The 16,888-nt window shown below is 40.2% G+C and overlaps 1 protein-coding gene across 2 annotated transcripts in view; it reads right to left on the reverse strand.

The window, feature by feature from the left end:
- mctp2b (multiple C2 domains, transmembrane 2b) overlaps nucleotides 1-16,888 on the reverse strand; it is a 133,715-nt gene that overhangs the window by 72,853 nt on the left and 43,974 nt on the right. Inside the window, exons 4-7 of one of the 2 annotated variants that reach the window (XM_084314951.1) lie at nucleotides 9,484-9,626; nucleotides 5,973-6,049; nucleotides 5,109-5,220; nucleotides 4,606-4,635 (exon numbers count right to left, since the gene is read on the reverse strand). In XM_084314951.1, the coding sequence (XP_084171077.1) occupies nucleotides 4,606-4,635; nucleotides 5,109-5,220; nucleotides 5,973-6,049; nucleotides 9,484-9,626 (362 nt within the window). The remainder of the gene's footprint in view (nucleotides 1-4,605; nucleotides 4,636-5,108; nucleotides 5,221-5,972; nucleotides 6,050-9,483; nucleotides 9,627-16,888) is intronic. The other variant, XM_084314952.1, reaches the window with a different exon arrangement.

The following is a 16,888-nucleotide window of genomic DNA, read 5'->3' on the forward strand; positions in this document are numbered from 1 at the left end:
AGAGGGGAGGAGAGAGGAGGGGAGGAGAGGGTAGCAGAGGAGAGGGGAGGAGAGGAGAGGATCAAAAGAATGAAAAAGTATTTCTAAGACGGCTAAGTGGCGCAGTGGGCAAGGCGCTCGCCACTAACGCAGGAGATGCTCGGCGTTGCTTCCGGCTTGGCTGGTCGTTCATACTAACACAATTGGCAGTATTAGGGGGTGGGAAAGCCGGTGGGTGGGGATCGGACGTTGTGGACAGCGACTCCTACAGGTCGGTTGGTGCGCCTGTACAGCAGAATCAGGAAGTATCGGGGGCAGCGTGAGCCTCCCACGCGTTACTCCTCGCCACTGAGAGATTGCGCTGCTGCAGGTGAAAAGATGCGACGGCTGCCTCCTCGTGTACCGGAGGGGACACGTGATACAAGGCTTGGTCCTCACTGCAGCCGACCAGTGGGAGGCATAGTCTAGCAACGTTCGAGACAGGGGAGGCAATGTTCCCTCTAATTATTTTTCGGTCTGAGCAAACACTCGAACCTCCTGAGCAGACATCAGCAACTACTGAGCAACATACGTCACCTGCCGATTAGTTGATAAGCGGCGGTTTGTAAAAAATCTGAGAATCTTAATTTCCCTCAATGTCTAACTTATAATGAGACTTCAAGGGTGATTTTTTTTAAAGAGGACACTCTGCCTTCAGCCTCAAGATACTTAATCAAAGTTTACTCAAAGATGCCTTATTATTATAATATATTTAAAGTATACCTCCTCTGTATGGATATAAAATTAGTTTATATTATTTTATATAACAAAATAATATCTCTCTATAACCAAAGTTACTCAACATGCTGTATTATGCCTAAAGTAATCTATCTGACAAATCTCAAGAAAATAACGAAATCAACCTATGACAAAATAATTAGGGCTGTCAGTTTATCGCTTTAATTAGATTAATTAATTACACAGCAAATTATCGCGTTATGATTTTTTTTTTTTTTTTTTTTAAGTCTTCTTTTTGTATCTCATTCATTCCATAAGAATATAGAATACACATTTACAGACTTTTTTTTTAATATGGTCCATTTGCATGTTCTTGGTATCTGATTCTAGGGACATCTATGAATCTAGATGTCAGAAATACTGTGGGCTAGATCCACAAAGAATGGATTGCACGGTGCAAGTTGCACCCTTACTTACAATTCATTATGAATTGAAAATGGGGGACCCTGATGTAAACAAGACGAAAGTCTTTCTCTGGTCTGCATACCCTTAACAATTGTGTATTGAGCCGTACTGTATTGTACCCATTCTGCAATCTGTTAATAACATTTTCATTCAATCAATCAATCTGCGCTGTGATTGATTGAATGCAAATTTTATTTTGAGTAAATTGTAATGAACCAAATGAGAATATCAATCATTTTTTTTAATCTTTGACACCATGCTCAAATTGACCAGACCTGAAAAATCTAAGCAAATTAATAGATGGAAGATGATTAAACAGAAGGTTTTGTAGATACAGTACTGAATTCTGCCACCCGGACACATGCAATTTGAAATATGATTATAGAATATCAGGCATAAAATGGTTATGCAATTAAAATGCGATTAATTAGATTAATTAATTACAAATCCTGTAATTAATTAGATTCATTTTTTTAATCGCCTGACAGCACTAAAAATAATATATATTTTCAAGTCTTACTGGACAAAATAAATAACAAGAAAAATATGATGTAATGTTCTAAATAATACCTCTTCTGTATTAGAAAATCCAGCTTTAAAAAATATATCTTTATCTTTTCAATGTAATGTAAATGATAAAACAGTAACCTCACAAAGATACTAATTTAAAAGTGCACTATGCAGTTTCAGATTTGTTGCAATTAGTGTACTAAACTAATTTATTACACACATAACGAAATTTTCTCTGCAGTTCATCTGTAATGTACATTTTCGCGTTTGCATTGTAAGGAGCCAGTGATGCTGGTCGGATCTGTCCGCTTCCTGCTCTGGTGTGTGTGTCTGTGTGAGCGTGCAGTAGCGCTGCCCACAAAGCACTGAAAGTGGGGCTTCTCTTGGTAACGTCACACGCAACATGTTAACGTTAGGGATGTCCCGATCACATTTTTTTGCTCCCGATCCGATCCCGATCATGTGATTTTGAGTATCTACCGATACCGATCTTTCCCGATCCGATCAAAAAATATATATATATATTTTTATTTATTTATTATTTTTTTTATCCCAATTTCTCACATTACATTCACCCTGAATTGTTGACGTTATCCAGGTGAAAAGTTAACTTCATTCAAGCGAGGCATTGCAATCCTTGACATAAATCATTTGATGTATAATTAAATCAAAGGAAATGCGTTTGGGTCTGAGAGTGTGGCTGGTCTGCCGTTCTGCAGCTGGATACTATTGGTTTGTTTTGGCAAAATTCTTCTGCTCTGTGTGACAATAAATAAATGAATGATGATATGCAATTTAAAACCAAAACTAAGGCCTCAGTATGAGTTTAAGACGTGAACATGGTCATGTTTGTTGAATAAAAAAAAAAAAGTAATAAAAAAATAAAAATAAAAAAAACGACCGATTTCAGATGTGCGCGGGAGCGTTTTGCCATGTGCGCACGTGCACACCTTAGGGGGAACATTGAGGGGAGGGAAGAATTGGACAATACGAAATTGGGATGGGAGAAAAATTTTAAAATGGGGAGAAAAAGTAGATTAAAAAAAATATATATATATATTTCTAACAAATAAAATCATGTTACAGACAGATGGAGGAGCTCTTTTCATCAATAACCAAAGCAGCCGATACTTGCAATACTTGCAAACATGCATAAAATATAAATGCGGGGGGAAAATATATATAAATGAAATATAATAATTTATCATATTTTCAAATGTGCATCTATATGAATACAAATCATAGATCTACATAGTATAAATAAGTGCTTTGGACATTACAATAACAAAGCTGGGTAAATGAGCTCTCCACCAACCAAGGGTAGCAGACAGACAGCTAGGTCAAATTATACAACGGCATGCAAATTTCTCGATTCTGATTGGCTGAAACAGTCATTTTACACGTATGTATTCTTCACAATTCCACGCTCCTGGTCCCAGGACCCGCCCACAACTGAATTACAATCACTCCGCCGAAAAGACAAGATGGCGGACAATAATCTTTAACAAATGGATATGTTGATAGCGTCATAACGACTAAATATAAACAGATTCTGTCACGGCGAATGTCTTAGTTCTTTAAACAATGTTGGATGATGTAATTGATGGGTCATGAGTCATTGTGGAACAAAATACAAATCGCGCGGATTAATTGATTGATTAATTTGCTATTTCTTATTTTTTTTCTTCCCCTTCCTTGCCAGAGCTCACTCTCTCACACTGTCTGGCAATCAATCAATCAATCAATCATTCCAATAACAACCACTAACTTCATAATTAAAAACTAAAGAAAAGTTGGATGTCTTAGTTGAAAAGCAGTTGGATGTGTTAGTTGGTTGGATGTCTTACTGTAGTTGAAAGACAGTTGGATGTGTTAGTTGGTTGGATGTCCTACTGAGAACAGTTAGATGCACTTCCGAGCTGCTTCCACATGGAGGCAACTTCTATTTTCTTCTTTTTTGGGAACTACTTTTTCTGACGGATGGTTTTTTCAATAAATCTTCAATTAATGTGTGTTTATTGTATAGCAATAAGGTTGGATGAATGTGGCAGTTGTATAAAAGCATTACACCACTTGCAGTCATGGTTTGTGAAAAATAAACCATGCCTAGGGGTGGTCGTTATGTAATGCTTAAGTACATTGTATTTAATTTTTTTATTATTATTTTAATTTTTTTAACAAACACATAAACAAACATGACAACATAAAATTAGATATACAAGCATTAATTAACAGTGCACATCCAATGAAATCACCATTTAATTAAATGTCTTAAACAAGATATACACCTAATACCTGCTATCTAATACCCTACATACATATGCTCTCGCTCGTTCCCCCCCCCCCCCCCGGGCCCCCCCTTGGATAATCCATCCATTATCATTCGCTCCTAACCAGACACTACAACTATATGCTTAAGTACATTATGTCTTTTCTCGACAGTGGAAGGACATTTTAAATTACACTCTTTTTTCATTCAGGAATTAAGTAAAACCAGGCTTGTGCTATATACAGTATATAAAGCCAGGCGTGTGCAGTATATAATAGGAGACATATCCTCAGATAATTAGCTGAGCGTACATCAAGACACACTGCTGCAGGGAAGTACATGTAGCCAGTATTCAATTAGCACAGATCAAGCAGTCACTACCACTGCACAGTCCTTCTCCGTTTCTCCCTGTGCATAATTAAAAATAGCAGAAAATCATGTTCCAATTACCATTAGACATTGGCCACATACGCCAGAGTACAATCATGTGATTGTATGTAATGTGTACCATATTAATATTAAGTCTTATCATTCAATCTATTAGCAAATGCGTCAAATGTTTTACTTCATCCGCAGGGGTTATATTATATATATATAATTAACATAAATTAAAAACATGTAACAACTGATCACTTCGTTGCTAAGTGCTGTCCGTTGTGTCTTACCTTTTGCCTTCTGTTGGACAATCCATGCCTCTGGCGCATGCATGTTAGATGCGAAACAGAACAACACTGTGAGTTAGCAAAGCATCACAAAATGACATGCATCATGCAACATACAGCACCATAGGTGCCATCATATATATTTTTTTTATCATTCTTTCCAAAAGCAAAGAGGCCTAGAAGCGTGGCTAGCGCTAATGGCGCGCATACCAGCGAGGCTAACTGCCTAAGAAAACGGGCACAGAGGCACCGAAAGAGGATTTCACCCGTCTAATGAACACATTTAGACAAATATCAAGATGTGTCCATCAGTGGACCAATTGCATGCTTTCGCAGAGGACAAGAAGCCGTCAGTCGACTCCTTCAGACATTAAGCACCCCTCACAGCCCAAATGGAAAGATAAAAAAAAAAAAAATATATATATATATATATATATATATATATATATGGTGGTAGAAAAATGATGGAAAAGGTGCGATAAATACGTGTTATACGTTTCCCTTACAGCGTTCTTGCTGTTCTCGTCCATACGGGACAGGGACAAGTCCATCAGGATGTCCCCCATGTCCTCCTCCAGACTGTTGGGGTCGTCCAGGGCCAGGCACTGCTCAACAGTCCTGGCGGAACAAGTGGTTTCATCAACAATGCAAATGAGGTGCATGGGTTGAATTAATAAACGCCAGTGTTGAAATAGCTTTCAAATTCAGCCTTTTTTCCCCACAATTGACAACTTAACAGACCTTTCCTATACATGTATGGGACAATTTATTTAAAAAATTATTATCATTATTTGCTATTAGACCAAACATTTGGCATGTTCCCTCCGGTCCTCTTCCACTGCTTCCCTCACTGTCCCGTCATCCAAACTCAAAGGTTTTGGTGACGGGGCATTTTCACGTGCTGCACCCCGACTTTGGAACACCCTCCCTCAGACCGTCAGAGACTCTCCCTCGCTCTCCACCTTTAAATCCAGACTCAAAACCTACCTGTTCTCCCAAGCATACAACCTTCCCTACCCATAACCACCCTCCTCCAACCCACCACCTTCCTTTCCCTACTTTCTCTCCGTCTCCTGCCCCCCCCCCCCCTCCCCTCGGTTTCCTTACTTCCCTGATTGTTCCCCTACTGGACTTTGTACTTGTTACTGTTACTCGTGGTCTTATGTCGTGCATATTCATTCTGTTGCTTATTCCCTGTGGTTCTTTGTCTCTCTGTTCATTTGTTTTGCTTATTGTCAGTGTCTTTGGGTTCTTGAAAAGCGCTATATAAATAAATGTTTTTATTATTATTATTGATAATAGAGTAGTGATATGAGTAGTTTAGCGTACTGATGTAAAAAATAATACACTCCACAGCATCTTTCACTCACTCGTCAATTGTAAGATCACTCAGGAGAACGCTGCTGGAGCCCATGAAGTCATCGCTGGTCAGGTCCCAGTCGTATACCTGCGGGGTGCCCAAGGAAAGAAAGAATACAAATAATCATTTGAATGTCAAGGAGAGAATAATAATAATAATAAATTTTATTTGTAGAGCACCTTTCATACAGAAACTGCAGCTCAAAGTGCTTCACAACAGAGAAAAGACAGGCATAAAATGAGCACATAAAGTGCAGACATATAAAATCAGTTTTTCACATTAGGATCTAACATCCCAACAGGCCACCTTGTTTATGGTTTTATTCAGTTTTAAATAGACAATAATAAACATTTGTAAGTAAAAAATACAGTAAAATAGTGCAATAGTGCAGTGCAATAGAATTGTAGAATAGAATAGATTAAAAAAAAATATATTTTACAGTGCAATAAAATAGTTATGGATTACTGTTCAACAGTTCAAAGTAGTCTTTACCTTCTCCGTTTGGTATCCACAGTTTAAAACTTGACAGTCTTCCCTCCTGTTTTATACCCACTTTGACCCTTTGAACCTCCCAGACACCCTAGAATGCCACAGGGAGGATGGATTCCAATAGCAACGTTACTTGTGGAAGAAGTTCAAAACCTGGGAGACAAATGCTACATTTTCCTACAACGACTCCCTTTACCGACGGCACGATTAGTCTGCCAGTGGTAAAGTGGCAACACTGATCCATCCTGGTCTTATAATTCTAGCAGACATCATTCCCTCCCCTTCCCGTTCACAAAAAGGGGCACAATTGAGTTGTTGTTTCCATAACCTACATCAAAATAAATGTCTCTCTCCTTTTTTAAGCAGCCTACCTGGATTTGGTGCCCTCTACTACATAATCAATTATATCCCTGGAAAGCTCAGGATTCCCCACCGCTACACTGCATTATGAGCTCCTTTGCCCCACCGTTTGAGTGGTGTTAAGTGTAACCTGCCCTGTGGAACGTCTTGCCTTAATGAACAGTCTCTGGTCCACAGTTTGAGTGGTGCAAGTAAGTAAAACTTGCCCTGTGGAACATCTTGCCTTAATGAACAGTCTCTGGTCCACAGTTTGAGTGGTGTAAGTAAGTAAAACTTGCTCTGTGGAACATCTTGCCTTAATGAACAGTCTCTGGTCCACAGTTTTGAGTGGTGTAAGTAAGTAAAACTTGCCCTGTGGAACATCTTGCCTTAATGAACAGTCTCTGGTCCACAGTTTGAGTGGTGTAAGTAAGTAAAACGTGCTCTGTGGAACATCTTGCCTTAATGAACAGTCTCTGGTCCACAGTTTGAGTGGTGTAAGTAAGTAAAACTTGCCCTGTGGAACATCTTGCCTTAATGAACAGTCTCTGGTCCACAGTTTGAGTGGTGTAAGTAAGTAAAACGTGCTCTGTGGAACATCTTGCCTTAATGAACAGTCTCTGGTCCACAGTTTGAGTGGTGTTAAGTGTAACCTGCTCTGTGGAACATCTTGCCTTAATGAACAGTCTCTGGTCCACAGTTTGAGTGGTGTAAGTAAGTAAAACGTGCTCTGTGGAACATCTTGCCTTAATGAACAGCTTCTGGTCCACAGTTTGAGTGGTGTAAGTAAGTAAAACGTGCTCTGTGGAACATCTTGCCTTAATGAACGGTCTCTGGTCCACAGTTTGAGTGGTGTAAGTAAAACGTGCCCTGTGGAACATCTTGCCTTAACACTATGGGTGCCGGCCAGAAATCCGGAAAATGACTGTGGATTGCCAGCGCTATTTGTCTATGGAGAAATTCCCCTTCTTTGCAGGGCTATAACTTTTTAAATTCTATTGCTACATTGCCATTATTAGGGCCCATTCAAAGTCCTATATGTATTGTTCATTGTGTAGCAACGTTAAACTTTTTCATTCACATATTCATAGTAAAGTATGGTCTAATGTATAAGTATGTTTTCATCTCTTTCTGCAGCTTTCTCCAGAACGTGATATATAGCCCCAAATGCATTATATTGATGATGCAATACAGTTTGATGGCAATCGGGGCGATATAAAAAATTTCAATTGGACGTACTTCTAGAATGATCTACGTATGATCTGATGATGACCGGATGGGCGGGGGATCGTTTATAATTCCGTGGGCAGCGTTATATCATTCATCTAGTGTGGGTGATATGTTCATCATAACAGTTTATATGGAATACGATAAAAAATAACGCTGAATCTTACCGTATCCTCCTCGCGCCGTTGGGCGATGAGCGTGGAACAGTCATTTACCTATTATGGTATGTAGAAATATCGGGTCCATTTCCAGCTTGTATAATAGTATATATGTCCAAATCATGTTGTTTATCGAGTTATTGGCAATCGATCGCTATGTATTGTGTCGAGATCGAGTCCCGTGAGCCAAACAGAGTGCCCGGAAGTAATATGGTCGACCAGCACAACCTCCATAGCACTTCCTGTTTGGCGATTGCGCCGATCGGCCACCAGATGGCGCTCCTGAACCGCCAAAGAGCTCAGTGGGTCCTCCTGGTGGATCTCAGGCCAGCGGAGGGGAAATATGAATCCGATCGCAGATTTTTGAAATATTGATATAAGGACGCTGTACAGCGTCCTCCGGCAACTTGAGCATGGCCGGGAATGACGCTTTAAAGCGTTTTCCAGCAGTCAAAGTGTTAATGAACAGTCTCTGGTCCACAGTTTGAGTGGTGTAGTAAGTAAAACTTGCCCTGTGGAACATCTTGCCTTAATGAACAGTCTCTGGTCCACAGTTTGAGTGGTGTTAAGTGTAACTTGCTCTGTGGAACGTCTTGCCTTAATGAACAGTCTCTGGTCCACAGTTTGAGTGGTGTAAGTAAGTAAAACGTGCTCTGTGGAACATCTTGCCTTAATGAACAGTCTCTGGTCCACAGTTTGAGTGGTGTAGTAAGTAAAACTTGCTCTGTGGAACATCTTGCCTTAATGAAGTCTCTGGTCCACAGTTTGAGTGGTGTAAGTAAGTAAAACGTGCTCTGTGGAACATCTTGCCTTAATGAACAGTCTCTGGTCCACAGTTTGAGTGGTGTAAGTAAGTAAAACGTGCTCTGTGGAACATCTTGCCTTAATGAACAGTCTCTGGTCCACAGTTTGAGTGGTGTAAGTAAGTAAAACTTGCTCTGTGGAACATCTTGCCTTAATGAACAGTCTCTGGTCCACAGTTTGAGTGGTGTTAAGTGTAACCTGCCCTGTGGAACATCTTGCCTTAATGAACAGTCTCTGGTCCACAGTTTGAGTGGTGTAAGTAAGTAAAACGTGCTCTGTGGAACATCTTGCCTTAATGAACAGTCTCTGGTCCACAGTTTGAGTGGTGTAAGTAAGTAAAACTTGCTCTGTGGAACATCTTGCCTTAATGAACAGTCTCTGGTCCACAGTTTGAGTGGTGTTAAGTGTAACCTGCCCTGTGGAACATCTTGCCTTAATGAACAGTGTCCTGTCCACAGTTTGAGTGGTGTAAGTAAGTAAAACGCGCTCTGTGGAACATCTTGCCTTAATGAACAGCTTCTGGTCGAGGTCCTTAACAGGGATGGTGAAGGACTCGTTCCATTTGGGGTTGAGGGTTTTGTAGATCGTTTTGCTTTTGCAATATATTTTCCCATCTATTTTGAACTTCACGTATGGATCGCTAGTACCTGAAAATGGGAAACACACACATTCAGTCGAAGCAAGTTAACAAAACCCAAATTATTACAATCTGGTCGTAACTTTTTGCGTCATCTTGTTCACAGACAAACACAGAAATGGGGATAAAAACACAACCTCCTTGAAGGAGTTACCAAGGCAGAATGACAGCAGGAAAAGTAAGGATCACATAAAAACCCACCCACAGATATTAGATGTATGATCAAGTGTGACCAATATCCTCATTAAGCAGTACATTTTCACAAATATATAAAAGCTCACAATTCAGAAGTACAGAACTCAGCGCCGTCTCTTTAAGACAGTTCTAACACTGTGGAGGATGTGGCTGGACCACAGCTTCCTGATCTGAGCAACTGATGAATTTGTGCCTCGATGGTGAAACAATTAGGTCAATAGTCATCCGACAGAAGCAAACATTGTTATTATTATTTATTTTTATATATACAATTCTTTGCATAAATAACAACACTTTTAAGTTGACTAATTCAGCCCATCTACCAGCAGGTGGCAGCACACTATAGAACATGATGTGGATCATCATAAACTATTCCACTGCTGCACACAATGAATAAACGTGGAAATATTACTCAAAAAACATGTATCAATCAATCAATCAATCAACCAAATCCTTTATTTAACCAGATAAGCATCATTGAGATTAAAATCTCTTTTTCAAAAGTGATCTGGCCAAGCAAGGCAGCAGAAAGTTTCAAGAACATCACAATAAAATACAGATAAAACATTCACAGCAAGCTCCAATTTCAGGCAAGTTATCAAACAGGCAAATGATCAAACACAGTTGCACTGTCCGAGGGAACCGAGTTCGTAGGATTTTTAAATGGCTTTGAATTCTCTGAGGGTGACCAGTCCTGGTAATTTTAGGTCCTCCTGTATCTTGTTCCAGGATGAAGGAGCAGCACATCCAGTGTTAGAGCAGCTTGAGAATGAAGGGCATACTTGTATTGCTTCGTGCACGGAAGCACACTTAGGTACGAGGGAACCAGTTTAAGCAGAGCTTTGTGCACAAGAGAGCCATCGAGAAAATCGCCATATTTGTAGAGATGGGTAACTTGCAATGGCATATAGGGTGCACTCGATTTCCACATCCTGTGACAAAGCGTAAGGCAGAATGGTACACAGTATCCAGCTTTCTAAGGTACTGATCAGGTGCATACAGTACATGTAAAGTAAGTCACCATAATCAAGTAGTGGTAAGAAGGTGGTCGAGATCAGGTGACTTCTCACTTTAAGTGAAAAACAGGACCCGTTTCTGAAAAAGAAGCAGAGTTTAAGCTTCAGCTTTGACACAAGTTTATCTATGTGAGATTTAAACGTAATGTTCTCGTCCACTGTAATGCCTAGATATTTGTAGGAAGCAACCCTTTCGATGTCGGTCCCTCCAGCACAAGTGTGGGAAGATCAGCTGGGAGTCTCTTCCCATTTGAGAAGAGCATAAACTTTGATTTGCCAGCATTTAACACAAGCGTAAGCTGGGTAAGATGTGACTGAACAATGTCAGAAGCAGATTGCAAAAACTCCATCGTTTGCACAACACTGGGAGATGAGCAATAAATTACTGTGTCATCACCAGCATAGAAATGGTAAGCAGCATTAGACCGGTTGATACAAAGATCATTAACATATATGGAGAACAGTAGAGGTCCCAGTACGGAACCTTGTGGTACACCCTTAAGTACAGGGAGGAAAGAGGATGAAAAACCAGCAGACTGTACACACTGCGATCTACCTGTCGGGCCATTTGAAAAACTTCGATAAAATGGCATGGTCAACCGTATCAAATGCTTTGGATAAGTCTAGGAACAGAGCTGCACAGTATTTATTGGAATCCACTCCAGTGATTCAATGACATCATTGACTACTTTAAGAGTAGCAGTGATCGTGCTGTGCTTCTTTCTGAAACCTGACTGGTTCTTTGAAAGCAGGCCATGTGAGTCTAAGAAATCTTTTAGCTGCTCACTTATTAGTTTCTCAAGGACTTTGGCTAAAACACACAACTTTGAGATTGGTCTGTAATTGTTAAGGGATGAGGGATCACCCCATTTCAACAGGGGGAGGATGTGGGCAGATTTCCAGACTAATGGAATCTCATTGCTTTCGATGGTGAGATAAAGAATTTAAGTTAAAGGTTCTGCAATAAAATCAGCAGCTGCCTTGAAAATGAGTCTCCAACTTATCCGGACCTGCAGATTTGTCGGAGTTGAGCTTCATTAGGGCCCTATGGACCTCAACCACCTCAAAAGAAGATCAATTGAAGGGTTCAGTTTCTGAGTTTGAGGGGGGTGACATAAGGGGCCCCTGATGTTCAGAGTCTGGTGGCTGTAGTGACTCAAAAATGGATCCTGATGAAATAAAATGTTTGTTAAAAGAATTAAGAATGGTTAATTTATCAGTCACAGTACAGGACTCAGTTTCTATGCTGAGTGGCAATTAATTTGTGATGTCACTCCCATAAGTGGTCTTGATAACCTTCCAAAATGTCTTGGGGTCCTTTAGGTTACAGGTAGTTTTAGCCAAGTAGTACTCAGATTTAGCCTTCTGAATACGGGAAGTAAATTGGTTTCTGAGCTGTCTAAATATCAACCAGTCAGTCTCCGACTTGGAGCTCCTGGCCTTAGACAAGGCTACATCCCTTTCTCTCAACAGTTTGGACAGCTCAGGGGAAAACCAGGGATTGTCACGGCCTTTCACTCTAAATTTGCGGACTGGCGCATGTTTGTCTATGATGTTAAGAAATCATAGAATGATTTCCAGGCTAACTCCACATCATTAATTAGAGAGATTCTGGACCAGTCAAACTGCCATAAATCATGATGAAAGGCTTGTTCACAAAAGTGCTTAAGATCCCGTTTCTGTACAATCCTTGGTCTTGTTTTCGGGAGCTTACCATGCCTGACTGTGGCGATGACACAATGGTCACTCAGGTCATTAGCAAAAACACCAATTTCAGAAAATTTGTGTGGAGCATTTGTTAAAAATAAATCAAGAAGGGAAGATTTATCTGGGCATTTAGGATTTGGTCTGGTTGGGCTATCAATTAGTTGAGTCAAGTTAAACCTGTTAAGCTGTAGCCCTATTTTCAGAAATTTCGCCTAAAGGTACATGCCTAAGTAAATGGAAGATTGCTCGACTTCTACAAGGTCAATTAGAATGTTCTTGGTATCTAGGAACATCTAGGGGTATGTATTCCCAGTCTCAGAAATATTGTGTCTGTTACTAGGCTTGAGTAAATTGTAATGAAAAAAAAGGAGAATATAAATTATGATTTTTTTGTTGCATCTGTGCCGGTGAATAACACCATGAAAATAGAGGTTATTTTGATTTCGCTCACTGAGCTCATTCACCACCTTCTTGAGATCAAGTGTATAAAACATCTAAGCAAAGGCATAAAGGGAAGATGATTAAACAGAAGGATTTATAGATACAGTAATAAATGATAATCCATTTTAATAATAAATTCATATTACCTTGAACTTGACCTTATTATCATACAACTATGGATAGGGAAAAGGCTCCTCTTTCCAATGGCAGTGTTAAATCTGGATTTAGTAATTTCCTCATGGTTTTACGATAAAAGAGATATAATTAGCATTTTTACGATAAATTCTTATTTTCAGTAAATCGTATAAAACATAGAAACATTTTTAAATAATATACACTTTGAATGCTGTTTTGATAGGGTTAACACATTCTGCGACAAAAACGAGTTTACTCGTTATTGCCCGCCAATCGTTGAGTGCCAACAACGAGTTAACTAGTTTTTATGATCGTTATTTCGCTATTGGCATTCATAATTCATCCAGGAAGGCTCCGGGAGCCAGCTGGACTGTTTGATATTTTAACGCCTCAATACCGCAGCCTGGTGGATTTCGGGCGAGTTGCACTCCACTCTAAACCGGATGTGGTGCTCTGTGCATCGGGGAAAATCCTCCGGCAGAGCTATCTTGTTATGTTGATCAAGACAAACACTCGAGTGCATTGGATCGCTTTCGAGACGCAAGAATCAATATGCTTTCTGTGTTTATTACATCATACAAACGGAAAATGGATCTAGCAGATCGAGATCAAATAATTGGAATATTTTTTCTCCAGACTCATGGGCCACAGGTAAGAGGAATCTAACGTTAATTCCAGCTCGATTGATTTATTTCATTGCAATCCATCTGATCAACGTATGATGTCGTAATAAAGAAAGCCGTTAATGACAATCAAGGAATCATAAACGACCCCCCCCCCTTTCCTTCACGCATGATGGAGCATAATGTATACCGAGCATATGCATTTGAATTTTTTAATATAGCGTGTATAGGAACGAATCGCCAATCGATTATGTATAATTCGCGTTCTAGGAATTACTGCTCTGCACTCTAAAAACACGTATATTCTCGACGGTACTAACACGACAATGTATGAATGGAAAAATATAACGTTCCCACATCCGGAACGATAGATACCCGATGTTGAATGGGCCATAGTAATGTCGATATAGCTATTAAAAAGTTATAGCCCTGCAAAGAAGGTGAGCGACTCCATAGGATTACAGCACTGGCAGAGAGTGGTATAAGATGGGCAAACTGCGTGGCACAGAATGTGTTAAGGTCTTTACTCTTAGCTACATTTGAAAAAAATAAAAACATTAACCCTTTGGAGGCCAAACCCGAGATACGTCGGGTTAACTTGCCATGCTCTGGGCGCCAAACCCGAGAAATCCCGGGTTTTAATCGATATTTCTTTTATTCGCTATATCCATTCACTTTTCATCCATCCAGCCTGACGTTATCATTGGGAATGGGTCTGAGCTCGCAAAGGGCAAATACCGCCACCTAACGTCTCCCGGATGGTATTATTGCACATCATTGGAATCCCTCTGCATCAATCTAAGAAGTCCAGTCCAGGTTTTCCTTCTCTGGCATGCAGTATCGTTATAACACATTGACTGGGGACACTCGGAGCAGCGTGGATTATGTGTTTTGGATATATAACGTTGGATCAATAAACGCGATCAATATTTGGAATGGCGATCAGGAATTGGATTAATCTTTTTGCAGGACATCAGATGTGAGGTAAGGACTTTATTTTACGAATCTTGGGTTAATCAGATGTTCCTTTCACCGCCATCGGAGCGTGTGTGTGTGTGTGTGTGAGGTTTGCGCCGACCAAAGTACGGAGAAGCGATCTTTCAGACCCCACTTCTGTTCGTCCATGATGACACATATCGATAATCTAGCGTTTATTTGAAAACTATACATAAATCTACCGACAAATGGCACGATTTCTACATAAATCTAGCGACAAATGGCACGATTTACATTGAAATACACGAAATACATTGAAGCTCGATTTGCTGGAGTTTGCTCTAGAAATATATTCATATTCATCACGGTATAAAACGGAAATGTATGTATGAAAGAATTATCTTTTTCGTGCATGTTGACTGGAAGCAACTCATTGACGATCACCGTGTTATTTAGATCCATTGCTATTATATATTTTAAGCACTCGCAAATAAGTCCTATTCTATCCCTCATGTGGGCCCTCATGAGGACGATTTGCGACGCGCCACTTTGCCGACCTCTAGTGGCTCGAGTGTGCATTTCTTTTAATACATATAGATAGAGTTAAAGCCCTATTTGTTGCCTGTCGATTGCCATTTCAGGTGACAAAATCCGTTCAGCGGTTCTCAAGTTACATGCCGATATGTGAGGCATGCGCCAAAGTACACATTACCACCCCCGACTCCTGGGGCTCTAGCTCCGTCAATCATTTGGCGATCTCGAAAATGTTTGGACAGGGTTGTAGCCAATGAGTGTGGCTTTCCAATGATACCCCATGATATGATAATTGGGGATCTAATCACAGATGGTTTTAAAACTATCTGAGGCAGAAGACAACCAATCCCAATTTAGGTCTCCAGTGAGAAGAATCTCATTACACTCCAGGGTAGATAAGATATTGTTCAGAGATGTTAGAGCATCACTACTTGCTGAGGGAGGTCTGTAACAGCCAACCAGCGTCATGAACTGACCCTAAGAAGTTCTAACTTCAGAGCGAGCAATTCAAATTGTTTACTGAGGGATACAGAAGAGAGGAGGGTGACTTGAAATCTGGTTTTAATGTATATAGCAAGGCCCCCACCTTTCCTGGGCAGATCACATCGAAACACATTGTAATGGACTTTTTGAGCCAGGTCTCTGACAAAATAAGAATATGGGAGTTTGCCCATATTTTAACTTGGTCCAGTTCAGGAAGTAGACTTCTAACATTAAGGTGAATAATACCAAGTCCAGATCTCTCTTTAAAAAAATTAAGTATAAAGGAGGGAGTGGTCCACTCCCTTTGTATTTCTCTTCATGGAGACAGTAGGAAGGCTGAGAGAGAAACAGGAGAGACTGTCCTATAGGGAGTAGGGGTGGGACAATACATCGATCCAGATCGATATATCGATCTATTATCAATAATCAAATAGGATCGACGCAACGTAAAAAGATCGATTCATATTGCGATACTCTTATTTTGAAAATCCCCGCGAGTCATATCCGCCGGCGCCCAGTATTGTGAAACTCCGTGTAGACATTACAGCAGTGTTTGCGTCTGCTGTAAAGCACTCAGAGCGTCTATTTTGCGAGCCGATATAAGTCTGTGCAGTTTTTTCCCCGCAACGGGTCAAATGCATATAACAGGCGTTGCATCGTCGCCATTCCTTTATGCCAACGTCGCGTTAAATATCTAAATGAACGTCGCGTTGGCTGCTTAAAAGCTAAGCAGCTAACCGTGAGAGAGAACAGGAGAGGAGAGAGGGGACTTGGAAGGAGGAGGGGTGGGGGCTGTGGGGGACTGTGTGTGTGTGTGTGTGTGTGTGTGTGTGTCTGTGTGTGTCTGTGTGTGTGTTAAAGCTCAATATATAAAAACAAAAGTGAACAGGAGGTCTATTTGTATTAAAAACAATAGATTGTTTTTCATTTAAATGTCTGGAAGAGCTCAAAAATAAATACATCAATTGATATTTCCGTAGCCTTTTTTTAGTTGATCTAAATGTGACTGATTGTGTTAAATGGGCACATAATATCGCCTCATATCGATCGCAGGCACCTGAATTGAATCGTATCGTATCGTGGCAGACTTTGTGATATCGGCAAATATCGTATCGTTGTCCAAAGAATCGATATCGTATCGTATCGTGATGAAACTGGTAATTCCCACCCCTAATAGGGAGGTGTAGTGTGACGTCACTTTG

This window comes from Notolepis coatsorum (genome assembly GCF_963971535.1).
Source record: "Notolepis coatsorum genome assembly, chromosome: 5".
Taxonomy (NCBI): Eukaryota; Metazoa; Chordata; class Actinopteri; order Aulopiformes; family Paralepididae; genus Notolepis; species Notolepis coatsorum.